Raw genomic sequence first — 27,433 nt, forward strand, 5'->3', positions numbered from 1 at the left:
AAATGAATAGCACAGTGAAGAGAGGTTGGGATTTAGAGTTGGTATTATAAAGCAAGTTGCTTAGTTCGGTGACCTACATTTTTCTATAGTATTTGATTACTATAACACATTCTCTAGTAATTGCAAACAATTTAGTCTTTGGAATGAGCAAGTAATTGAACTGCTTTATAAAGACAATGTTTTGTTTTGTCTTTCTAACAGGATGGCTGGTTGACACCACTGGCAGCTACACCGCAGCTTTCCTTCTCTGTGGATTTTCAATGATCTTCAGTTCTATATTACTTAGCTTTGCTAGACTTCTTAAAAAGATGAAAACAACCCAGGTGCAGTCTCTTGATGAAGATGCTGGTCCCAAACTGCAGTTTTGGTCTAATGGAACAGTGGCTTATTCTGTAGCAGGAGAACTGGACCAGAAGGATGGTGACTTATTGATCACTGGAGTTCCTAGTTACAACATATGACCAATACTCATAGAGCCTTGGAAACATTCAGAGGTGTGAGAGTTGGGTCACAGTTTGGATTCATTCTCTGCCTGAAATATGTTCTCTAAAGTGAATGTTTTTCTGTTATATTTTTATAGGGGGAATAAGATAACTGATATAAAAAAGGCAAAAGACAAAGGAAAACTGGACCCATCTTGTGTTTTTTTTTCTTATTCCCAATATGTGCTAGTTAAGTCTATCTCATTTTTTTTTGTCAGCACTGCCATAGGGATAATATAGGGAAGTAGCTAACTTAGTAGAATTAGAAATCATATCATAGTATTGAGAACTGGGTTCTCTTGGGCAGTAGAATTTGTGCACCTAACTGTAGTTCTTGATGTTTTGTGTATTTATTACCTGTCCTTGGCCTTCTTCTGTAAGGGAAAATTGAAACAGTGAGTAGATTGTTCTATCTTTATTATGCTACTAAGAGAAAGGGGATTCTAAACATTTTCTCATAGTAGTGTGACCATTTATTCTAACGCAGACTCAAGATAAAATCCCCAGTTCAATCCTTTTTCTCGTTATTTTCTTAGTTCTCCCTCTCTGCCCATATCTGCACACTATCAGGTTCATGACTTTTGCTTTTCAACTTGAAGGCTACTTTCCCAATAATTTCAGCACTACCAATAGTAAACTCTCTCTCTCTCTCTCTCTCTCTCTCTCTCTCTCTCTCTCTCTCTCTCTCAATAGATAGAAAATAGTTTATAGTGTATTAGCAGCATATAAAAGTTCACCTCAGATCTTCTGGATTTTGATTCTAATGTGAAAACTACACAAAACCATATTTTTGTCTCTGCAAGTATTTATATTTCTGGACATTCCATTAGAAGCATCAATAACTTAGTAATTTTTTTATGTTATAAAGGGTCTAGATGGAACCAGTGAACTGCTATATCATCACAATTCCATGGCAAGATGTTTAGATTCAGTCTTGCACATTGTTTCTCAAGCTAAAAATCTGAGATAGTTTTCATCAGATTGTTCTTCTTGATATGCTAGAATTAAGACAAAATGTCTTTTATACTATATTCATTTTTTATTCTCATTGCTGTTGTTTCTATTATATATATATATATATATATAGATATAGATATAGATATATATGTAATCAAATTCTCCTTGAGGCTTTCTATTGAGTGGGAAAACACTGATGGTTCCTTCATTAGAGCACTGATCAAAGAAGAGAGAAAGGATGAATTTTTCTATGAGGATTCAAATCACCTAGGGACCTCATTTTGGAGGAGAATGGAGAATCTGTTCCCCTGAGCACTTTGTTAACTCTTTCAAATATAGGTGCAGGACAGGAATCCTAAGTTGTCTTTCTCTTCGTGTCTTCTGTGAGGTTTTATAATTCTTAGAATGAATTTGATAGCATAGAAGTTGAATGCTAAGAGAGATCATCTTGTTCAACCTAGTAAATTTGAAATTAAATGAAAAAATCCCAGAGAGTTTAAATAATTTTTGCAAGATCATGGGAAATTCTTTTTTTCAGGGCTAGGATGATGGATTCCTTTTCACCACATCATCAATTCCTGATCTGCTAGCAAAATTTTACAAAAGACCCTCTTCAACTCCAAAGACTCTCAGAAATAGCCTTCTATGTACCCTGGTTTGGGGTAGCTTCCTTTAAAAAGGGTTAGTTAGGGAGTAACTATATTTGCATGTGAGAAAGAGAACAAGCTACACATTCCTCAACATATATGCTTGCTAGGAATATAATCTTTTCATAAAGTTTAATTGAAAACTAAGGCATAATCATGGTTAAAATCTCTACTTGATGTCAGGAAGACCTGAGTTCCAATCTTCCTTTGATCCTCCTGAGCTATTTTATCTGGGGGGGGGATTACTTCATTTTTCTGGGTCTCAATTTTCTCATCTATAAAAGGGGGAGATGACAATAATAACATGTACCTCACAGTATTGTTGGGAGGATTGAAGGGAATAATGAATGAAAAATAACTTTATAAACATTAGAACAATCTTAAAAATAACTTTACAAACCCTAGATAAATGAAAACTATTAATTGAATAAAATACATTCCTATTAGTTTTAAGAATAAAATAATCAGCTCCATTTGATGGAAAGCCAAAGTTATATTGGAAGAAACATTTGAATGATTTCTCTTATCTCTTAGTCTGGTTTTCTTTATGTGTTTGCATTCCTTCTGCTAGTTCTAATCATCCATGCAGGAAGGGGAAAAGGAGGAGGGCAATCTTGGCAATGACAGACTAAGTAGGTTGGTGTCTCTAAGACATTAAAAGAAATGGGCATTAGGGAGATCCTCTGGGGAGGAATTTTTGAGAAACATGTAAGAATACAATAGGATGTGAAGGCATGGAAGACTTTTGAATTAGGAAACATGGAGAAACTGATGAAGCCATGAATTTGCCAAAGTATTGTTGTCATATTTTTTTTTAGGTTTTTTTTTTTTTTTTTGCAAGGCAAATGGGTTAAGTGGCTTGCCACACAGCTAGGTAATTATTAAGTGTCTGAGACCGGATTTGAACCCAGGTACTCCTGGCTCCAAGGCTGGTGCTTTATCCACTATGCCACCTAGCTGCCCCCAATGCCACTTATCCATCCCCAATACGCCACCTAGCTGCCCCCCCCATATTTTTTAAAAATGAAAAAAAATCTGTGAAAGACTGCATTTACATGAAAAAAGCAACAAGTCACAAATGACTTTTTTTCCCCCAAGGCAAATGGGGTTAAGTGGCTTGCCCAAGGAAGGCCACACAGCTAGGTTATTATTAAGTGTCTGAGATGGATTTGAACCCAGGTACTCCTGACTCCAGGGCTGGTGCTTTATCCGCTATGCCACCTAAGTGCCCCTGCAAATGACTTTCAATAATACTTCCCATACAAAATAATTTCTAGAATTTTTATTATGTTTTTGTACTGTAGTTATACAGGGGTTCAAGGATGCTTAACTTTTTTAGCCTTCTCCTAGATTTTTTTAATAAGGGAAAAATGTTCATGTTACTTTAGAGATATTAAAGTATCAGAGTCTCAGAAAAGTTAATCAGAAGCTGCATAGATCCCTGAACTTTTCAGAAACCTTTGGTGTATTTCAGATTTGTACAATTGTCCATTTTGATATTTGTCCATTTGGGGACCAGCATTATAAAAACCTTATAGGAAATTATAGATTTTGTAACTCTAGGATTTTGTCATTTCCTAATTGATTGTTGGAGTGTTATGTACCCATACTTTGGCAAATCCACAGGATATTCATAGGCTATGATGGATTTCATTGGAACAAATTGTGATGGTTGAGCTCTTTATCTCAAATATGCCATTATCCCATTTCTTATGGTACTGTAGGTTATAGGCAGACAAAGGCAAGAAAGTGGCTCACTTTTTAGGATACATAATATGCAAATTATAGCCTTGCTGACAGATTCAGATATTTATCCTGATATTTTCTTATTTCAATAACATAATAAAAAAGTTTATAGTTATTTAAAGTTTTCTTGGTTACTACATAGACCCCAGGTAAAGGATCTGGTCAAGATGGTTTGAAAATTGATCCAAATAGATATTTCATTAGATCAAAACTTGGTAATTTCATGGGTGTTAAGCAAATCCATCCTCTCTAAAATTTGATAGAGAATCTTTGAGAGTTGTTGTTAAATCAATCCTCTTTACCCCCAAAATAACAAAGTAAAAATATTATTAACCTGGGACTAAACCTCTGAATCCTAAGTGAAAAGACACATAATGCATCATGGAATGTATCTGAAATCTTTCCACTGAGGTATGACTGTATAGAGTTTATGCCTAATTAATTTAGGCTATGCCAACCCAGGGTAATCTCCATCTTTCAATAAGGAATTAGGTAAAGAGAAGGGGAAGAAATGAACATTTATTAAGTGCCTACTATGTGCCAATTTGGAATTATTTTCTCAAATGAAATTCTTGATGGAAAATATTATTATAATACCCATTTTACAGTTAGGATAGAGAGGGGTGGAGTGACTTGCTCATTTAAAAGGTGTAGATTTGAATTCAGGACTTCCTGATTTCAGACTCAGTACTCTATCCACTCTATCTACCCAAGTGCCACCAGAAAAAGAACTTTAGTGGAATAAATCTCATGATTGCATTTTTCCAGTTATATGTAGGAACAGTTTTCAATATTCACTTTTCAAAATTTTCTCCTTTCCTTTCCAAGACAGAAACAAGAAGCAAACATATTTTCTTATTGTGAAAGAAGAATCAGAACAAGGGGAAATCCCAAGAGAAAGAAAAAAAACAAAAAAATTAAATTTTTAAAAGTGAAAATAATATACTTTGAACTGCATTCAGGCTCCATAGTACTTTTTCTGGATGTGGATAGAGTTTTCCATCACAAGTGTTTTAGGATTGTCTTGATTGATGTATTTCTGAGAAGCACTAAGTGTATCATAATTGATCATCCATTGCACATTGTTGCTCTTACTGGGTACAGTGTTCTCCTGGTTCTGCTCACTTTTCTCAGCATCAGAAAGCCTTTTCAGGTTTCTCTGAAAACCACTTGCTCATCACTTCTTATGAACAATAGTATTCCATTACATTTACACACCACAGCTTGTTCAATCATTCCTCAATTGATGGGCACCCTCTCAATTTCCAATTCTCAAAGAATGTTTATGCAGGCTACATCTGCCACAATATCTCTTGTTGCATGGTTGAGAATTTTTGAACTGATTGGTCTATAAAAGGTCATGAAGAATAAAATTGATTTTCAGTTTTTGTCAGAGAGAACTAAGTACAAATAGGAGTCAAAATATATCAGAGAAGGCAGAACTTTCAGTCATTTTGGATTTAGAGCAAGAACATGTGGGTTCAAGTCCCAATGCAGTCATCACTTCCTAAATGAGCTCTATGCTTTTGGTTTTCTTATCTGTAAAATGGAATTTTAGCTAGATGACATACCTCTGAGTTTCTTTCCAATTCTACTTCTAGGAAACTCTGAAATCTTTGTAACTGCTGACCAGAATATATGCAATCATTCCTATTTGTCACAACTCCTATTCGCTACAGTTTTCTTTCAAAGCCATGCATTCTTTGCAGGAAACCATTATGAGTTATTATTTTATCTGCCTACGTTGTACCAAACTCTGCTAAGTTACAATATGTACAAAGAAAGGCAAAAGATGGATCCTGTTCTCATAGTCTAACAGGGGAGAAAACATAAAAAAAAATCTTGGATGAACAAGATAGATTCAGGGATAAATTGAAAATATTCCACAGAGGGATGGGCATTAAATAACATAAAATTAATTAGGAAACACTTCAAGCAGCTAGGTGGCACAGTGTATAGAGCACCGGCCCTGAAATTAGGAGGAACTAAGTTCAAATCTAGCCTCAGACACTTAATAATTAACTAGCTGTGTGACCTTGGGCAAGTCATTTAACCCCATTGCCTTGAATAAATAAAAAAATTTTAAATAGTTTAAATTGACTGGCTAGGGGCGGCTAGGTGGTGTAGTGGATAAAGCACCGGCCTTGGAGTCAGGAGTACCTGGGTTCAAATCTGGTCTCAGACACTTAATAATTACCTAGCTGTGTGGCCTTGGGCAAGCCACTTAAACCCCATTTGCCTTGCCAAAAACCTAAAAAAAAAATAAAATAAATTGACTGGCTAACACTAAAGGGAATAAGGAAAAGGTTCTCATAGAAGGTGGGATTTCTGCTGGAATCTGAAAGAAGCTAGGAAGTAGAGATGATAAAGGAAGAGCAATAATCCAGTTGTCTCTTTGAGAGAATTCTTAATAACATTCTTTATAGAAGTCACAAATTTGGAATAAATAAATAGAAGCATTTTAAAGCATTTATTATGTGCAAAGTACTTTGCTAAGGGTTAGGGCTATAGATAGAAAAGTTAAGGCAGTATGTTCTATCAAGGAGTTTACATTCTATTTTTTAAAAAAATATTTTTCCCCAATCATATGTAAAAATAATTTTTAACATTTTAAAAAGTGTTTAGTTCCAAATTCTATTCCTTTCCTTCCCTCCCTGAGATAGTAAGGAATCTGATATCAGTTATGCATATGCAATCATATATAACATTTCCATTTTAATCATTTTGTACAAGAGGATTTAAAAAGAGAGAAATGAAGGAAGGAAATAAAGAAGGAAAGAGGGAAGAAGGCAAAGAAAGAAGGAAAGAAGAGAAAAATAATATACTTCAATTTGTATCAGTGCTTTCTCTGGAGGTGGATAGTATGCTTCATTATGAACTTTTTTTTTTTGCAAGGCAAATGGGGTTAAGTGGCTTGCCCAAGGCCACACAGCTAGGTAATTATTAAGTGTCTGAGGTCGGATTTGAACTCAGGTACTCCTGACTGCAGGGCCGGTGCTATATCCACTGCGCCACCTAGCTGCCCCCATTATGAACTTTTTAGGATTGTCTTGGATCATTGTATTGCTGAGAATAGTTAAGTCATTCACAGTCCAAATCCGGCCTCAGACACTTAATAATTACCTAGCTGTGTGGCTTTGGGCAAGCCACTTAATCCCATTTGCCTTGCAAAAACCTAAAAAAAAAATTTCTGCTATAGACACTTTTGTACAAATAGTCCCCCCCCCTCCTTTTTGGATATCTTTGAGATATATATCTAGCAGTGACATTCAGGAGCTCACATTTTAATAGGAGACAACTTTTAAAAAGTTTCAACTATAAGTCAAATGGAAGGGCTCAGTGGTTCTTGGTGTGTGGTGGCAAAACTAATGGTTATGGATTATTCCTACTTGGCATTTCTATGAATACAACTATATTCTTTGAACCATATGATGTTCCCAATGATGTTAGTGGTAAGAACCTGTTTCCTGTCACTTTGGTGACTGTGGCTACTGAAGAGGAGGGGGAATACAGCATAGTTCCTATTGCCACCATCAGAGCGTCTTTCTGATGCCATCACTCGGGAACCTCTTCTCTGAGATTTACTCCATCCAGATAAATCAGTCAATCCAGATGCTGGTAGAAGTTATCTTCCTTCCCACAGTCATTTTCTCTTTCTTCTCTAGTGCTCAAAATTCAAATCATTGTCTTTCCACCACTAACCTTCCCCTTATACTTGGGGACTTCAATGCACATGTTTATATTCCCTTGAACACTTAGATTTCCTACTTTTTCAGTCTCCTCAACTATTGTCTACTTCTTCACTCTATCTAAGGACCCCATCATTAGCTACAAATCTACTTCTATGGTAAACAATTTTGAAATTTTCTATCCCATTGTATTCTTTTATCCTTCCATTTCCCCATATGTCTCATGTTTTTGAAAACTGTTCATTCTCATTATGACCCTCTTAATGTTCTCCTAGGCTATTATGCATTCCTGCTTTGGCTTCACTTCTCTTCCACCCTAAGATTGACCCTGATCTTATTAACATTCATGGTTTACCATTAATACTTGTGTCTGGATTACTCTTACCATTGACCTATCAATCAATAAACATTTATTTTGTTATCTATATGTATATATATATAAAGAGATAATTCTTGTCCCAAATGGGTTTAGAATATAATAAAGGGAAATGAATTATATAAGAGAATGCTGCCAGAGAAGGAATTTAGGTCTAGATAAGCATGAGGATTATGAATGAAGTGATAGTGCAGTAAACTATCTCAGTAGCATAAGATAACTAATCTGATTGGCAGTTCCAGAGTGAGATTAGGAGGAAAGATCAGAGGGTAGTGCTTATAGGGTGGGATCAAGGGAAGATGCAGACGCAGATGAGAAAATGCTTGGGCAGGTAGATAGCCCAAGCATCTTAGAGGGTGACTAGATGAAATGTGAAGCATAGTCTGAGACTGACTGAATTAGACAAGTTAGGAGAGTTTTCACTCTCCAACATGCCCATTGGGACAGCTTAGCTCTTAATGGTGTCCCCAAGTGGAGTTGATTAATTTTCTCAGACAAATTAAGGCATTTGAATTATAGAATCCCTTCACAAAGGGTCACTTCCTCTTCTATTCATGTGCTACTGAATGAAATTGGAGGAAGTCATATAACTTGGTTGATTAGGTCAAGTACTTATGTTATCTAATTTCAATTGGACCCATCTTGCTGCAATACTTTTACTCATCCTCAATTGACTATCACCACTTACCTCAGTTCAAACACCGCCTCCTTTGTGAAGCATCTTTTTTTAAGGTTTTTTTTTTTGCAAGGCAATAGGGTTAAGTGGCTTGCCCAAGGCCACACAACTAGGTAATTATTAAGTGTCTGAGAAGGATTTGAATTTTGGTGCTCCTGACCCCAGGGCCGGTGCTCTATCCACTGTGCCACCTAGCTGTCCCATGAAACATCTTTTGATCTACCCAGAATATCATTTTCTCTCTTATCTCAAGTTGAAATGCACTTTGTGCATGTATGACCTTGGGTAAGTCACTTAGACCTGTGGCCTAATTTTACTTAATGATGGGATTGGTCTTAATGGCCTTTAAGTTTCCTTCTAGCTTTGAATCTGTCATGCTAGCTGCTTCCCTAGTCTATCTTGTTTTAATTTATGTAATTGCATTCATATCTTTTCCCCTTCATTGAATAGTGATAGCCTTTACATATCCCTCTGGGCCTAGCTTTGCCCATAGTAAAGTGATGCCCAAAGTAAGTTCAAATGTCCCTATTGTATGCTAAATGTATCTTTAGTAATAATGACTATAAAACATTGAGGAATATGCCTTCTTCCCAACCAGTCCCTATATTTTCTTATAAGAAATGAGGTGAAAGGAAGCATGAAAGGACATACTTCATTGGAATGCACAACCCTGGCACATATCCTTCCTTCCTTCCCACTCAGACTGACAGTTTTCATTGGTTTTGTTCTGGTCTATTAATTGATGCTTTTGTATCAGTCAGCATCCAACTAGACCACAACTGCTTGAGGACTAATGAAATGGAAAACATGAAGAAAGACTTTAAAGGTCTGGAAGAAAGTCATCAATGAAGAATACTTTTGTTTGAGTTTAGTAGGCAAGGTGAGAAATCTCTGAGTGTGTTCTGAAAGCCCCAGTGGTCCAAATTATATCATATATATGGATGAGTCTATTTGTTACTGAATATTGTAAGGCACATGAAAAGTCCACAAAAAAAGAAAATATTTAAAACATGTAGATTTTTCTAAAGAATAGTGACTTAAGCATTGTGGGTAATAACTCTTTAGATATAATAACAATTTCAAGAGTTAATTCACAAAAAACCAAAACAAAAAACCCAATAATTTCTGGTGATGAATGTTGCTGTACACCATCTGGGCTCATCCTGGGGTCCATCTTTGAATTTTTTTGATTTAGCAGGATTTCTCAAAGCTGTAATCTGTCTCACCAGCCAACCTTTTAAAATCTATTGTCATGCCCATTTCAGGATAAGACAAAAAAATTCTAGAATGAAGGAAAATATAATAATAATAGCAATAAAAACAACAATAATAGTTTTATGGTTCATTGACTGGCATAATCTTCACAACCTCCCTATGATGAGGTTAATAGAAATAGTATTAAGGAAACTGACTCAGAAAAGAAAATCACTTGTCCAAAATTATTCTTGAGAATATTTATCTACTTACAGTGCTATGTGTATGTGTGTATATATGTGGGTAATAGCAGGTGGAATTAAGGAAGTAGATCAATGGTCAGCAGTATTCTTTGTCTCTCTAATAATGTAGGAATAGAATTTTTTGAAAAGCTGGGTTTTATTTGGTTTAGTTTTTTTTAAAGGTTTGTACCTGTCCAAATTTATCACTTTATCACTTGTCAAAGACATGAGTAATTTTCTTTTGCCTGACTGTTCAATGTAAAGTTCCCAGCCTCAATATACAATCAACTTGCCAAATGGAGAATATTTATCTCTGAGGTAGTGAAAATTTATGGAGCCAATCACTATGTTAATGAGATGTATAAATACTCTGTTACAAACTCATGTATATATTTTGGCTAAAGGCTCATATGTGTCTGAAAAGTTTCAATGTAAATGGACAAAGTAGTCCACAGGGAGGGGTAGTTCAGAGCAGCCTGTGTCAGTGATCTATGTTCAGAAATGTGGGAGGCCCAACTGGTGAGCAGTTTCCTTGTTTCCAGGAGAGTTTGTCTTTGCCACTGGAACAAGCTGTATAACTGTCCAGGTGAGACAGACTGAAGGGTCAGATATAGGGACTTGGTCTGGACTACTTGAAGTTTCCTTGTCTAATTAAGCCTTCTTGAAGATACACTACCTACCAACATTTGAAAGGGTCAATTCTAGTTAAGATATCTACAGGTAGTGCATCAAAAACTTAGGGAAAAGTGTTGACATTTCTAAAACTAATCCACAACATTCATGAGATGATTACTCATCCTGCCTTTCAGCTCTTAGAGAGAATGTGAGCAGAAGCAAGGAGAGACAGATTCATCTCTCAAGGTGTTTTTTTTCTCCACAAATGGCAGAAATGGTATAGAGCTCATTCCAATTTCATAGAGTCTACCAAGTTTCTGAGTTAGACTCTATGAAGATGTGTGATTCAAGTTATTTAAGCCTAGTTAAAATTCAGCTAGGGTGGTCTACTACATTCTTTTGCACTGAGGCAGAGGATCTTCTCTGGAAGGCTCATGCATAAATTTGAAATTGATAGATTATAGTTTTTAGATCATGTTTTACCTCCATTTTTTTATACATGAGAAAACTGAGCCCCAGTAAAGTGAAATGTCTTATTCAAGATGACCAAGTTAGTACCTTCTTCCCTTCCCTCATGCCTTTCAGCTTTCTTTTAAGTGTATTTTACGCATTATATTGGCACAGGGGATAGAGCATTCACCCTGGAGTCAGGAGGACTTAAGTTCAAATCCAACCTCACATCCAGGGCCAGCCATCATGATTTATGTTTGGCCGTGGGACCCAGATGGCTCCAGAAGAGAAAGTGAGGCTGGTAACTTGGCTCACTCAAATTCAATTCATGTGCTTGTCATGGCATCATCTCCTTGATGTCATGGTCTTCTTCCAGAACAAAGGACAAACATTAACATTATTATTATTACTTTCCCCATTATATTGTAGATTCTTTGAGAGCAGTAGCTTTGTTTTTAAAAAGTTGTATTTGTTACCTCCTAGCTTAGACATATAATCTGACATATAACAGACACTTACCAAATGTTCATTGACTACCTTACTAGAAGAATCAATATTTTAAGTCAATATAAGAATCTGGATTCCTGGTCTAGTGAGCTTTCCACTTGAGAGATTGTTCCAATAAGTTCTGGAATCCTGGGGAACAGAAAGAACACAATAAACTGGAGTAATTGAAGAAGAATTTGTAAAGGATTTAGGACTATTCAAGTGAAAAAAAAGGTCTTCAGGCTTGTAGTAGTTGTCTAGTTGTTAAAAATAAACTACTGTGAATTTACATCCATATTGCCCAGGAGGGAGTTGCTTTACCTACAAGACTGTTTTCTTCTAAACATATTGGGAGTGCTGTATTCAGATTATCACGTTTCAATGAAACTGATGAGCCAGTTCACATCCAAAGGGCATCCAGGAGAGAAGAGAGCCTTGATAGAGATCCTATCTGGAAGGATATAAGGAGGTTTAGCTTGGAGACATGACATGGAGACATGACTTGGAGACATGACAGCTATCTTCAGATATATGAAGGACTGCTACCTCATTCAACTGGGATTAGATTTAGTGAGCAAGGCAGAGCTAGAAGCAAGAGGAAGGAGTTAGAGTTGGCAGATTAACACAATATAGAGAACTTCTTAGCAATTAGCATTCTGAGAAACAGAATGAAGTTCCTTCATAAAGAAATGAGAACATCATCATTGGGAGTGTGCCAGCAAAAGCTCTCAGTACATTATTCAAGGAATTTCTTCTTGAGGTGGGAGGTTAATATATTGTGGAATATTAAAGCTGAAAGGGACCTGAGAGATTATTTCCAGGGGGATTTTAGCCTTGGGTCCACTAGCTTGTTTTATTTAATTCTTTTTGTTTTTTTTTTTTTTTTTTTTTAGTTTTTTGTAAGGCAAATGGGGTTAAGTGGCTTGCCCAAGGCTACACAGCTAGGTAATTATTAGGTGTCTGAGACTGGATTTGAACCCAGGTACCTACTCCTGACTCCAGGGCCGGTGCTTTATCCACTGCGCCATCTAGTTGCCCCCCACTAGCTTGTTTTCAACTATATTTTGATAATTATATTTTAATACAATTGGTTACCATTTTTAATTTTCTGAATTTTATTTCCTGAATTTAAAAACATTATTTGAAAAAGGAGCCCATAAACTTCACCAGACTGCCAAAAGAGTACAAGGCACACAAAAAGTTAAGGGTCCTTGCTCTAATCCAATCTGCTCATTTCACGGGTAATAAAACTAAAGCAGAGACAGTGAGACAGAAACAGAGAAAGGCAGAGATAGACAGAAAGAGACGGAGAAACATACACAACGAGTCAAAGAGACAGAGAGAGGGGGGAGAGAGATAACACATAAATGGGAAGTCAGAGAAACAGTCACAGAGACAGACAGCAGAATAGAGATAGAGATAGAAACTCATTTAGTGGGAGACTCTTTGATGAAGTGGAAAGAATATTGAATGGATGAATCAAGGGCAGCTAGGTGGATAGAGAGCTGGTCCTGGAGTCAGAAAGATTCATTTTCCTAAGTTTAAATCTAGTCTCCGATATTTACTAGCTATGTGACTGTGGGCACGTCATTTATCCCAGTTTTCCTCAGTTTCCTCATCTGTAAAATAAGCTGGAGAAGAAAATGACAAGCTTTTCTAGTATCTTTGTCAAGAAACTCCCCAAATGGGGTCATGAAGAACTGAAATTGAAACTACTGAACCACACAATCAGGATGATTGGATTCAAATCCTGCCTTTACTATGTGTTGGCTGTGTGGCCTCCAGCAAGCCACTTCAATTCCAGGATTCAATTTTCTCATCTGTAAACGAAGGGGTCCAAACTAGGTGATCTTTGAGGAGCCTGCCAGTTACAAAGCTATAATTCCAAACCCAGTTAAAGTCTGAACAACTGGGATTCAGGTCTAAATCTTCTAACTCCAGACCCGATGTTCTTTTTCTTCCCCACAGTGACCAGATGCCACCTTGGGTCTTTTCCAAATCTGAGAGTCCATAATAGATTGGACCAAATCATTATTTTCTATTTTACTTTTTTCAAAAATAGAGGTGAATTATTAGACAATGTTAAAGGGACTGGATTCATTTGTTATAAAAATTCATCTTGTTTAATGTGTTTTTGGATTATATAGTACTTGGGTGGAGAGGCAATCATCTCTGACTTTGTGGTTAAGTTTGGCAGAGTTATATGCAGACTTAATCCCTTCTACAATACAGGAAAGAATTACCCTCTTTGATTAAAAAAAAAACCCAAGAGTTTCCACCTTTTTTTCTGTCTACTTACTCAACAAAATCACAGTTCCTTCCAGTTGTAACATTCTCTGACTAGAAGCAAACTGGTTCATCAAGCTGAAAGTGGGGATTTCTTGTTCTATGAATCAAAAAATCATATCTCAATTCTCCCTCTTAGAGCAGAAAGCCTTTGAGTAGAATCCTTTGGGGGTGGAGATGAATTGTTGTTTGTTTTTCTCTTCCTCTACCCTGATAGAATTTCAAATCCTTCAGTAGATTGGCCTGGATCCACAGGCCAATGAGAGGTAGCATTGCCATCTGCTGGAAGCATGTGAGAATGCCTCACAGATAGTTGGCCATCTCTAATCTGACAGATTCTGTTAGACAGTATTGACCTTGATAAAATGAAGAAGGAAAAAAAAAATAGTGTGTTGGAACTGATTAAACAATGATTGGCCTAAGAGTCCAGAAAGTCTTAAGCTCCAGTCTCAGATGAGTCATTAACAGAGTTGACAGAGTTTTGAACCTCAGTATTCTTATCTATAAAATGAATTCTAGCAATGTTTATTGTTGTTCAGGCATTTCAATCTTGTTTGATTCATTGTGACCCCACTTAGGCTTTTCTTGGCAAATATTCTAAGGTAGTTTGCCATTTCTTTCTCTAGCTCATTTTACAGATGAGGAAATTGAGGCAAACAGGGAAGTTATTTGCCTAGGATATGACAGCTAATCTGAGGCTGGATTTGAATTCAGGTCTTCCTGACTCTAGACTTGTCCCTCTCTTCATTGTCCTACTTATATGTGCTTCATATTTGTGTGAAGATATTGAATTTGATGATCTCTAAGGTCTCTTTCAGTTCTAAAAATCTGTAATTCTTCGATATGCCTAGCGCATGGGTAGACAATCTCAAACATGCAATATATGAGATGATCATTTTTAAGAACTAAAGTCATGGTCCCTGACCTCAAATGTTCACATTCCAATGGAAGACACAATATGAAAACATGTTATGTACAACTGAAGAATTTTGTAGATTGTAGGATTTGAGTAGTCTTGAAGAAAACCAAGAAGCCAGGCAGTAGTTGAGGAGAAAACAATTCAGACCTGGAGGTCAGTCAGGGAAAAGGTACAGTCAGGAGATGTGAGAAGCATGCCAGGAAGACCAGTGTTATTGGACTGTAGCATGTGTGTGTGTGTGTGTGTGTGTGTGTGTGTATGTATGAGGGTGATGGTGGTAGGAATTAAAATTATAAGGAGAATGGAAAGGTAGGAAGGGATCAGGTTGTTAAGGTCTTTTGAAATCAAACAGAAATATTTGACCTAAAAATAATAGGGAGTCACTGGAGTTTATTGAATTGGACGTGACATGGGTAGACCTCTACTTTAAGATCATTGGTAGTTGAGAAGAGGATTGATGAGAGTATGGAGAGAACTGAGTAGACAGACCTATCAGCAGGCTAATGCAACAGTCCTGAGGTGAGTGATAGGGACCTGCAGAAAGGAAGGCAAATGAGATGTTGCAGAAATAAAAATAATGAAACTTCTTGGCAACAGACTGGAAATGGGGGTGGCATGAGTATGAATGAGAAATTGAGAATAATACCTAGGTTGCAAGCCTGAGTGGTTAGGAGGATGATGATGTTAATAACCGACAATAACACACAACATATAATCAACAACAATAAGAAAATTTGGAGGAACAAAATGACACATGAATTTTTGGGGGACATGTTGAATTTGATATGGGGGCTTCATAAGATTGGGGCTTAATAAATCAATCTGGGAATCACCTGCAAATAGATAATAGTTGAAGCTAGGAAGCAAATGAAATCACCAAGTGAAATAGTGCACAAAGGGAGTAGGAAAGAAATTCCAGGATGGAATCATGGTAGAGTTTGTTTGGACAGCATTTAAAAAATGCTGAGTTTGGATTTAGTAGTGCTCAGCTTTGAACTTTCTAATTTTGGGACCAAAGGTCATCAAATAATTTTTCTGAGTCATAGTTTCTTTATCTAAAAATAATGGGGATAATCACACCAGCACTGCTTACCTGAAAGTGCTTAAAAAAACATAAAAGACTACCAAAATTCAGTTATTAATATTCCCTCCCCCATTAATATTCTGGGTTGACTCATTTTTTCCCAGGGTCCAATTCTGGGTCCAAGTCTTTGATCCTATGGATCTTATTCACTCCAATTAGAATATCAACATTTAATTAGCTAGTAGAGAAGAATCAGATTCCATTTAAGAGAGATGCAACAAAAAGGCTATTCTGGAGGGAAAGCCAGGTTTCAAGTCTTTCTTGAGTCAGGAAGCAACAGGTTTAATTATTGAAAAGTTCAAACTGATGAATATGCTTGCAATGAATGGATATATCCTAGTTTCATATGGTTGGCATGAGTTGAGGGGGCCTGGAAGAAAGATAAATGAGGATTGAGTTAGCTCAGGTAGAGGAGGGCTAGGCTGATTTAAAGAAAAAACAAGAGAAAAGACAAGGAATTTGAGTATCTTAATATTTATTTAATTCAGAGAAACAAAAATATTAATGGGAAAGAAGGTTTCTCCAGTTTATTTAATATTTAATATTTGATGAACCAAAGGAGGGGCTTGGGATAATTCATTTATTATAAAAAGAGATTATAAACTTTATTAATGAGAAATAAATGATCATATTAGATTCCAAGATCCCGTAGAATTTAGGAGAATTTAAGCATATATATGCATATATATGTATATATATATATATATTTTAAATGAGTTAAAAGTTCAGTTAAGAGTGGGTGATCTATGAAAGTGGTCATATTTCACTTTTCTACATTAGAAGGTTTGCTTCTTTGTCATCAACCTGTTGTACTTACAATCTTTATTGGATTTATTCATTCACACAAGCTCAGTCTACTTTCTCCCCCCAAACCTGCAGTCTTTAGGTTTGGATTCTACCTAATTCAAGAGTGACTATTTGTACTCATTGTCCTCACTTTTGGAGCCAACTGCCATCCAGTAGAACCATCTTCCAACCCCCAGACTTTTTGTTTGACTCCAATGAAAATATTCCTTGTTATGAATTCTTGTTCTTGTTGAGAGTTTCAATTGGAAAAGTGCAATCAGTCTACTTTCTACATATTCTTTTATTACCATGATTATGAAGATAAAGTTTGTCTTATAGCAAAAGAAGGGCCATATACACTGAAGTTAGAATTATGTAGCCTCTGGGGTACCAGAGCCTGTAAACAACTGGTCCTCCTATGCCACTTGAAAGCTAAAGCACTCTAAATTCTTGGAAGTTGAAAAGATCTCTAGGAGATTCCCATTGTCTTTTCCAAGCCTTCAGTCAAAAAAAAATTCCAAAGCTATACTTTTGAAAGACTCAAAATGTACCTTGATTGAAGACCACCGAGTCGGACAGTGAGATCGACCTTGGTCAAATACCTTTTTTATTAGAGAACCCAATTAGGTCAAATTCATATTATTTGACCCCAAAATGTGTGATACTTTTTCTCTTGTACTTCCATTTGATAAAAAATATGGTTTTGACCTGGAAAATATTCTCAATATGGTTCAAAGTTATGGTTCAGGTTATTTCTTTTTCTAGGTAGCAGATCCAGAGGTAACACCTTTATTCAACCTTGACTGTATTTTCCTAATTCTATTTAAAAAATAAAATGAACAACAGCAACTTTTGACTTTTGCTAGACTTAGGGGCCAGATTATTACTATTTTTAGATTTAGATTACTATATTTAGAATTTAGATGTGGTGTGAAAGTTCTCAGAGACAAGTCTAGGAAACCCCCAAAAGAGGAGATATGAGAAAAGAGTCCAAGTGGTAGAGAAAGTCACACAGGCGATTCTTATAGACTCCAATTCCAGTTTCCTTTTCCTCGGTCAACTGGTCCTCAGGAAGCTGTCCCTGAGGACTGATCAGAGGAGTTTTTCCTGTCTTTTCTCAGCTCGGGGATAAAACTACATAGCTCATTTTATCTAAAGTTTGTGCCTTATAGTCTGCTAGGTGTGTAAATTAATAAAATTTTAAAAACTCATAAAGAGTTTTAATTTTTAAAAACCCTCTGAAATGTAGTATTTCAAATGGAGAGGCGCAGCTCTACCAGAGCACTGATATATTCACTGTTATTAGGATCCTGTTTCAAGGCACTTTCATAATACTCTATTGCTTGCTTGTTCTTCCCATTCAGTTTGTGAATGAAACCAAGGGCCCCCAAACTCTTTGCATGGAAAGTATTATGATTCAACTGTTTAAGAGCCAAATTCTTCAAAGCATCTACAAGCAAGGTGCAAAACTTGGGATTTATCTTTATCCCTTCTAAATAATGGTACATGGCAAGATCTCTATCTCTCTTGTGAAATTCCAGGAACTGGCCATATCTGAGATGGGCTTGTTGTTTCTCCTCTTCTGTGACATGTTCTATACGCAGAACTTTTTGAAAAATGTCCTCTGCCTTTTTAACCTGACCTGCTTCTTTGTAAATTTTGGCCAGGTCTAAGAAAGCATATACAAACAGAGATTTCTGTTTGACAGCTTTTTCAAAATGAAATATGGTTCTTTGGATTAATTTGTCTACTTCTGCTTTGCAGTTACCCCTAGATATATTCCCATTGGCCTTCTTAATTTGGACAATTTGTGACCTATAACAAAGTCCCATTTGGTGATGCAAGAATGCAGAGGTTGGTAGCTGTCTTAAGGCCTGTTGTAAGAGCTCCATAGCCCTCTCCAGATTGTTGTTTCTCCGATAAAATTTTGCTGCATAGCGAAAGACATAAGGCTCGAAAGCTACTTGCTCAAGGGCTTCCTTGATATATTTTTCTCCTTTGGATCCTTCCTCTATGTCCTGAAGCTTGAGTGCCAGGAGAACCTTAATAAAAGTACCTTTTGGATTCAGCTCAAGTGCTTTCTTCAGAGGGTTTAGAGAAAGGCTTTTATTACCACCACCCTCTTTATAAAACTCATCCATTCGGTACATAACAATGGCAAATCCAGTACTGAATTCAGGATGATCAGGGTCTGACTCCAGGGCCTTTTCAAAACAAGCTTTGGCCCTCTCATAATACCTCCCTCCAAACTTGAGAAATGACCACCCTTTTTCACACTCAATTTCTGGAAGCTCTATCTTATAGCTGAAAGGACTTGACAGCCTCTTACAACTTGCCTCCACCTTGTCCAGGTAAGTCTGGACTTCGGGGAGTCTGTCCATGTGATAATAGATCCAGGCATAGTTTCCCCAGGTCACAAGGCTTTTCTTTTCCACCTGGTCTTCGTCACCCTCTTCTATGCACTCTAAGGCACTTTTTAAGTTTTCTAAAGCTTCTTCATTTTGACCTCTTAGGTGTTTCACATAGGCCATTAAGTTAAAAAGGGAAATGTTGGATTTCAAGGTCAGATATTCCAACTGGGCATCAATTTTCTCTTCTGCATCATGTAGATCAATGTCCTCCTTCTGGAGATCCCAAGTGAAGTGACAATTCAACTTCAGCAGGCAGATTCTCAAGGAATTCTTAGATATGTCACTAAAAGAGATGAAATCCAGTTTAGTTTCAGAGGCATAAATAGAAATAGTGGGTGACTCATAATCCCAAATGCCTTTATTTTCAATAATTACTAATAAAGGTACCATAACATCAATATAAAACTAGGTAGTGCAGCATGTTGATTTCTGGGAAGACTCATCTTCCCAAGTTGAAATCTGACCTTCACACATTTACTAACTGTGTAACTCTGGGCAAGTCATTCAACCCTGTTTGCTTTAGTTCCTCATCTGTAAAATGAATTGGAGAAAGAAATGACAAATCACTCCAGTATCTCTGCTAACAAAACCCCAAATGGGGTCATAGTTGGACACAACTAAAAAATGACTGAACAACGAAAATACCCCACACTAAGCACTTTCAATCATTGTCTCATTTGATCCTTACCACTACCCTGGGAGGTAGGGGGCTATTCTACCCATTTTACAGATGAGAAAACTGAGGCAAAGAGGTTAAGTGACTTGCTCAGGGTCACATAGCTAATAAATATCCAAAACTGGATTTGAACTCAGGTCTTCTCAAGTCCACTGCATCATCTAGTTGCTCCTAATTTACATTTTTCTTAAATTTGACACCCTTTCATTTCCCTATCCCTCACCATCTCTCACTCTTTTGAACAAAGCAGATAGAATATTGGATTTGGGGTCAGGAAGACCTGAGTTCAGATTGGGTCTCAGACATTTACCTCCCAGGATTGTAAGAAACAAACGTGAAATTCAAAGCATAGTAATGTACATAATAAGCCTATATAAATGTTAACTTTATTGTTATTATTATTCATTTATTAAATGTGCTAGTTTCTGAACATACCAAAATATAAAATTAAATAGTCAACCTAAAGATATTTGATTTGGGGTGAGGAGGTTCAGAGATTTAATAGATGTATAGTTAAGGAAATATAAAGCATGTAACATTTATGTATAAAATAAAATTAGAGGCATATTATTTATATAACAGATATCTCTAATTTTATTGTATGACTTTCTCCTCAAACCTAGAAATATTATGTAAATAATTCTGTTATTTATTGAAAAAATTATTTTTTGTAAAGCAGAGTAGGGGAATTTTTTTTGAAAGCAATGATACAATGAAAGTATTGAGAACCACAGACGGGGAAAACACCTAATTATTTATTTAAGAAATTGAAAAGTTTCCACCCACTGAATCTTAAAATTAAAGATAAGAAATATAAAATTGCATCCAAGAAATATAATTTTTAAAAATTAAGTCCTAAATATGGGCAGTTAAGATAAAGAAAAATACAGGGGAGCTAGGGAGAGGAAGAGAGAATATTTCTCCTATTTGTATGATATTTTGGGCAGATCACTTCCTCCTTCTGGGCTCCTTCTGCAAAATGGTGTTTAGTGTATGATATCAAGAGGGTTTAATAAAAAGAAGGGGAGGAAGGTCCTTCTTCCATCTTCACCACAAACTTGTAAAATGAATGGTTTAAGCTAATTAATATCCAAGGACTTTTTCAGTTCTAATTCCTAGGACCATATCCTCCTGTAATGTGCATGTGAGAAAGGGATGAACTATCTTTTTATTTTTTCTGTCTGTCCCTCTTTCCCATCTATCATCTCTCTCCCTCTCTGTCTCTATCTATCTATCTATCTATCTATCTATCTATCTATCTATCTATCTATCTATCTATCTCAGCAGGATAAAAAATTGTGGTTTGGGTGCCTGTGGGATTTCTTCAAACTTCTCTGATTTGAGGAACTGAGATTCCCCAAAACTCACTTGTGGCAGGTTACTGCTCTTGTAGGTACATTCCCTTCTCCTGACACACCTGCTTTCTCTTTGCAACCTTCCCCCCCCCCCCCAACCCACTAAACTGCTATAGCTTCTGAAAATTTCCATATCCTAAGCTTGGATTGGGAAAGAAATTTCCCCATGTCTTTTGTTGTGACATAAGATATAAGTCACTCAGACAAGTCTGAGGGAAAACTTGTTCCAAACCATTGATCCTTGCTGGTCACTGAATTGGTCTAAGGCATGGAGAGGACAGATGATGACTTGTTGCTGAGGTACTGACCCAGGGTTCTGGTGGGAAGCTGTCTATGAGTTACACTGGTTGTAATCTTTCCATGTTGTCCTAGCTCCATCATGTTCTTGCCCTTATGTAATTCATGGTAGACCTTATGCCTTCCTTTATGGATAGACCCTGGACTTGTGATTTCATTGGTATCAGAAATTTACAAAAAAAGTAATTCCCTGCATAGGTTGGTATCTTCTTTGAACCTTATGATCTCAGAGTTACCTGGCTTATACAGGGTCATAGAGCCAGTATGTATCAAAACTTGAATTCAAATCTTCCGGGCTTTAAGGCTACCTCTCTTTCCATTATAATAGTCTTCTGTTCCTAAGTATTTTTGACATAAACTATCTCTTTTTTCCTTATCTTCATCTCTAAACCCCTTGACAGTATCATGCCTCACTCTCTTCTTTCCCTCAGTCTCTTAAAAATGAAACTCTTGATGAGATATTAACTTTCCCTCAAATTGTTATCTCTCATTTCACAGCTTAATTCCTAGAAAAAACTATTTGCTTATTTTTGCTTCCTTTCCTTTCACTTCTTATTCATCTGCTCTCATGACTCCAATGAAATACTCTCTCCAAACTTATCAATGACCTCTTCATTGCCAAACCCAATGGTATTTTTTTCAATCCTCTTCTGTCTTGACCTCATTGGACATAGTGGACCACTCTTTTTCTTTGTTTTTGTTTTTTGCAAGGCAATGGGGTTAAGTGACTTGCCCAAGATCACACAACTAGGAAATTAAGTCTGCAAGGCTGGATTTGAATTCAGGTCCTCCTGACTCCAGGGCCAGTGCCCTATCCATTTGCTAACTAATTTCCCCAGGACCACTCTTCTTTTTACATATTTTCTCTTCTCTCTGGGTTTTCATGATTTCTAAATCTCCTAACACATCTAATTTCTCCTCATCTTCCTTTGCTAGCTCATCATTTATATCATGTCTCCTTAACTGTAGGTGTGCCTGAAATTTTTCCCTGGACCTCTTAATCCTTTTTCATCTTTGCCTTCTCTTAGTGACCTCATCAGATACCATAGGATCTGATTTATTCATCATCTGAATTTATTCAGTCACCTATTCAGATCACTCCTGGATCTAGACCATCTCCTCACTTAGCTTCAATGCTGCATCACCAACTGTCTATTGGACATTTCAAAATGGATGCCTCAGAAGCAGCCAAAACTCAACAATATCAAAACAGGACCTTAAGTATCTTCACACTAGCCCCCATTTTCCCCTAATTTCCAGACTTCTGTCACTTCCATTATTCCATTTTCTCAGGTTTGTAACCTGGTGTTAATCTCAAAACATCTGTCCTCTTACATATTTACTCAGTTAACAATCTTGCTGTTTATATCTACATCTTGAATCTCATCCATTTTTTACCAATACAGTATCAATCTCAGTTCAGACTCTCATCACTTCATGATCAAATTGTTGCAACATCTTCTAATTGGTTTCCAGATTTAATTGGTCTCCATATACTAGTCCATCCTTTTTATAGTTGCCAAAGTGATTTTCTTTAATCACAATCTGATCACATCACTCTCCTACTCAGGAAACCCAAGTGGCTCTCAATTGCCTCTAGATTCAAATATAATTTCCTCTGTTCAGTTTGTTTTTCAGCTTGTACAGTTTAATACTTCATGTAAATGGTCAGTCTCCAGTAAGGGCTACCAAATTTTGAGATCCACATCTTGGGAGTTGTACCTGTGATAGTATCTTAGGCAGGGATGTGATTGGCCAAAAGTGGGCCCTACAAAAGCCCAGAAAAAATAAAGAGAAGTTTTACCACAGTTTCTGCAGCTTCCACATTTGCTTTTGTGTGTCAATTAGAAGTGAACTGTGAGAATTAAATACTCATCTTTACATATACACAAGTTATGTTGTGAAAGCATATTGGCTTACAAACATATAAAAATACTTGTTAACTAGTTTGATAAGAAAATAATGTATAAAGGTCACACAACTAGTAAGAGTCGAGTGTCTGAGACTGGATTCAAATTTCAGTCCTCCTGACTCCAAAGTCAATGTTCTATCCACTGCACCCCCATACTCATAGTCTTCCACCTCTGCAAAGAAAATATAGAGATTTAGAACCACTTTTAAACATTTGGTGATTTTGAGGTCACACATGACTGTGACCTGAGGAATACATCTACTTTGAGATGAACGTTGCTATTTTACCTTCTCCTTATCTAGGCCCAATCCTGGATCAGTTATGTTGGTTTTTTCCTTGTTTCTTCCCTTGTATCAGTCTCTACCATGACCTAGTGCTTAGGAAAGCAATATTCTCCCCTAACTCTTACTGTGGTCAGTATCACTTTGAAAAAAAATAAGTATTGCTTCCTAAAGGTTTCTTCATTCTGTTATCACTGCTCTCTGATTGTTATTATGAAACAATGAAAAAGAACATCTCCTGGCTTTGATCTCAGAGGACCCATATTTAAATGCTGCTTATGACAACTATTATCTGTGTGATTTCAAGTATGCCAATTCTGAGTTTTCCTGTATATAAAATAAAGGGTGGTCTCTGAATTCCTGCTCAGTTCTAGATCTAGGATTCTATGATCTTTGCAGAATGGGTTAATAGGATGGTCCTGCCACATAGGTTTATGGGTGAAAAACAGTACCCTGACACATTGATCTGTGTTCTCTGCAAAAGATGAAACCTCACAAAATCTTTATGTACAGAGTATTTACATTTCATCATTGAACCAAAAATGGAGCAGGTCTAAGGTAGACTGTACAAGAAGCAAAAGGATACAAGCTCATAAGTAATGCATGCGCACACACACACACACACACACACACACACACACACACACACACAGAATAGTTGGCATGGGTTTAAACCTAACATTAACAGCTCCCATGGAGAGGAAGGAGTCCTCACCCATTACGAAAAGCTCGGACCCACATGGTCCTGCTTCTTCTTTTGTATTAGGAAATTGGGAAAAGCAAGTTTCACTCATTTGGTGTCTCTTCTGACTTGATTTTTGAACTATAAGAGTTGGTGTTGAGGGAATTATAGCTCAATTAAAAAAAGTCTTCTGTGAATGAGAACAAAGGAGAGGAAGGAACATTTACTAAGTTTCAAACAAGTTGCCATCAGGGTACACAAAAGCAGTCTAAGACTCTTTGCTCAACAGGCATTCCCCCCCCCCCCCAAATTAGAGAGACACCATTGGCATATGAGAGATGATAAGGCAATATGCAAGAAAAGCAGAATAAACTGTTCCAGTGGGATGCAAAGTAAGGAAATGAACCAGGAAGGGCTAAGTGAGTCGGGAACATCTTCCAGGAGCAGAGGACTCTGCTGGATCTGGGTCTTAAAAGTAGGCTATGGTGAGAAATGGCTGGAAATGAGGGAAGATGTCACTACAAGCACCTCCCAGCATGCCAATGGTTAACTCTCTGCATCCTGGTCTGCTGAGTATTGGGATGCTATCAAGTACAGTCTTGGCTTTGTCTTTTGTCCACAGACACCTCCTGTGGCATGGGCATTTACCTAGGATCTCAGGGAGGGGCAATGATACCTTTGCATTGATCCACATTCAGGAAACATTGATTAAGCAGCTAAAGTGGGTAAACTGTGGTCCTTAATGCTTTTAAAACTCCTACCTAGAAAACAAAAGACAAAAATCCCTCCCTCCAAGAGGTGGGCATTTTTTGACATGGCAGGGACAATCAGTTTTAGTATTATTCTAGATAACATAAAATCAGCAACAGCAAAACAAAATCAGAAACAAATAGAAATCTTCCCTCCTCCAAACACTTGCATTTCCTCTGTAATCCCCTGACAAGTGCAAAAGAGGACTCCTGCTGTCAGAATTTTCTTTTTCAAAAATTGACCTTTCTCGGAAACATTGAACATCTTAGATCAGACTTGCTGCTCTCTTGATTTTCTCAAGGAGAGCTGGCAACGTCTGTCAGAAAAGAGTCTGACAAGTGGGAAGGGAAAAAACCACAACTATCCAACAACAAGTTATTGTTTGTGTTAATGGACTAACAAACAAATATTGGAAGATGCAATGCACGAACATCAACCTTTATGGAACAACACGACTGCTTAATGATTAGAATTCAAGAGAAGTTTTTGGTTGGATGATCTTTGCCTGCAGTGATTTGCATTCCAGGCAGAGAGAAACAAAGAAAAAAAGAAAGCTATTTACCTCATATTTCTTGCCAGTTGATCCAAAATCTGCAGTCCTGTAGTCTAGGCTCAGTTGCTTTTCAAGGAGCTGTCTGCAGGGCTTTTCCAGAGGGTGCTTTCTTAGCGACGAGTAGGAGCACAGCTTGCTGACTCATAGCTTGCTGTGTGTGAGCCTTTCCTTCTTATAGGGAGAACCCTTGCACGTCACAGATGAACATGAAAGTGGGAAATGGAAACCAAAACTATCAAGTGAAACTGATCGCTAATGGGAAATGGAAATTAAAGAGGGGCACCTCTTCTGGGAACTTTGAACTGGTGGCAAATTTGGTGAGGAGATAACATTTATTACTCTGCTTATCACTTTACAGACATCTTATTTGATCCTCACAATAACCTTGGGAGGTGGGGGCTCTTTTTTTCTTTCTTTCTCTTCCTTCCTTTTTTGTCTTTCTTTTTCTTTCTATCTTCTTCCTTCCCTCCATTTCCTCTCTCTCTCTCTCTCTCTCTCCCCCCTCTCCCTCCCCCCTTCCTTCCTTCCTTCCTTCCTTCCTTCCTTCCTTCCTTCCTTCCTTCCTTCCTTCCTTCCTTCCTTTCCTTTCTTTTTTCTCTCCATCACTTACAAGTATTCCACCCATAAACCTGGCAAGATTTCTTGGGGTTTACATATCCTAAATCATTCTAGCCCTACCCTCTGGGCTTATTTGCCTTGTAGCTTCAGCACTGTTTTCCTTCTGAAGCAGTCCTAAAACCTTCTGATGACTTTTCTTGCAGTGAATCCACTCTGTATTGAGCATCCTTTCTGTTATTCTTACATTTTTTGTGTGTATGTCTTAAGTGATTTTAGCAGGTTGGATGGATGTGTAAGGAAAGGGACAACTCTTTTGAAGAGTTACTTCCCAGGATTTGGTGAAATGGTGTGTCTGAGGGATTGCTAACAGAGGAACAAACCTTCTAACATAGACCTACGTTGGGACCCATGCCTGACCCAATCCTACATTCTGGAGGAAATACCATTTAGAGACACATAGAGATGTCTCTATTCATAATCCCTTCACATCAATAACATTCTTCTGCAGGTATCTCTACCTACTTCCTAACACTGGAAATCTCAATTGGCTCCAGGTCAGTGAATATTAATGAACCAGAATAAGACTGAGGCTCATAAGGAGAGGGCCAGTTAGGGGAAAAAATGGTTTGACTTTCAAAGATTAGTGTGTGAAAAGAATATTCCATAGGTATTGTAATCTTAGCTGACTGGGAGTGTTCACATTTAAACAGGTCAGCTTTGGCCTCTCTCTGTGACATCTTGGAGAGAGTGGGGGTTGGGGTTGGGTCCAATTACAGCCTACTGTAGAATTTGAGATTGAACAACTTTATAGTCCCATATAACATGGTTTACTCATGAGAATAAGGTTCATTAGATATTTACCATTCAGCTCAGGGTTCATTTAAAGATTTTTTTTCCTGCCTTTCTAATTCTTTCTTGTCTTTTCTGGTTGTTCCACACTCCTCCAACCCCTTACCTCCTATCAAAGATCCACAGACCAATATGGCAATTGTGTGTCAACCCATACTATTCATTTTGTGTGTGGACATCATCCTACACTATTAAGTGTGGGCCTTGCTTTAGAGAGTCACAAGAAGAGCATCCATACAAGTAAGTTCCCTGACAAAATCTTGAATTTTGCCCTTTTCTAAGCATCTCTTTAATTGACCATTTCTGTTCCTTTTATGGCTGTTAGATGGCAAAATAGTATACTGAGCCACATCTAAAAAAAAAAGACCTCAATTCAAATGTGACCTCAGATTCTTACTAGTTGTGTGACCTTGGGCAAGTCATTTTATCTCTGTCTCAGTTTCTTCCACCTTATAAGGTGACTATGAGGATCAA

The 27,433-nt window shown here is 37.2% G+C and overlaps 2 protein-coding genes and 1 long non-coding RNA gene across 9 annotated transcripts in view; 2 read left to right on the forward strand and 1 right to left on the reverse strand.

Annotated features, from left to right (window-relative positions):
* SLC16A12 (solute carrier family 16 member 12) overlaps window positions 1–20,123 on the forward strand; it is a 142,340-nt gene extending 122,217 nt beyond the window's left edge. For 4 of the 6 annotated variants that reach the window (XM_074233409.1, XM_074233408.1, XM_074233411.1 and 1 more), the window contains exon 7: window positions 202–20,119. In XM_074233409.1, the coding sequence (XP_074089510.1) occupies window positions 202–461 (260 nt within the window). In that variant the 3' untranslated portion in view covers window positions 462–20,119. Of the gene's footprint in view, window positions 1–201 lie in introns of all 6 variants that reach the window. The other 2 variants (XM_074233413.1, XM_074233412.1) reach the window with 2 other exon arrangements.
* LOC141521165 (interferon-induced protein with tetratricopeptide repeats 5-like) lies at window positions 15,932–25,709 on the reverse strand. Its single transcript, XM_074233414.1, has 2 exons — window positions 25,562–25,709; window positions 15,932–19,329 (listed from the first exon to the last, which is right to left on the reverse strand). Exons 1-2 carry the CDS (start codon window positions 25,564–25,566, stop codon window positions 17,889–17,891), a joined length of 1,446 nt encoding a protein of 481 aa, XP_074089515.1. The 5' UTR covers window positions 25,567–25,709; the 3' UTR covers window positions 15,932–17,888.
* The window catches only part of LOC141521167 (uncharacterized), a 115,889-nt gene continuing 114,076 nt past the window's right edge, over window positions 25,621–27,433 (forward strand). For both annotated transcript variants that reach the window (XR_012477859.1, XR_012477858.1), the window contains exon 1: window positions 25,621–25,869. This is a non-coding gene — a long non-coding RNA (uncharacterized LOC141521167). The remainder of the gene's footprint in view (window positions 25,870–27,433) is intronic.

This window comes from Macrotis lagotis, chromosome 4 (assembly GCF_037893015.1).
Source record: "Macrotis lagotis isolate mMagLag1 chromosome 4, bilby.v1.9.chrom.fasta, whole genome shotgun sequence".
Taxonomy (NCBI): domain Eukaryota; kingdom Metazoa; phylum Chordata; class Mammalia; order Peramelemorphia; family Peramelidae; genus Macrotis; species Macrotis lagotis.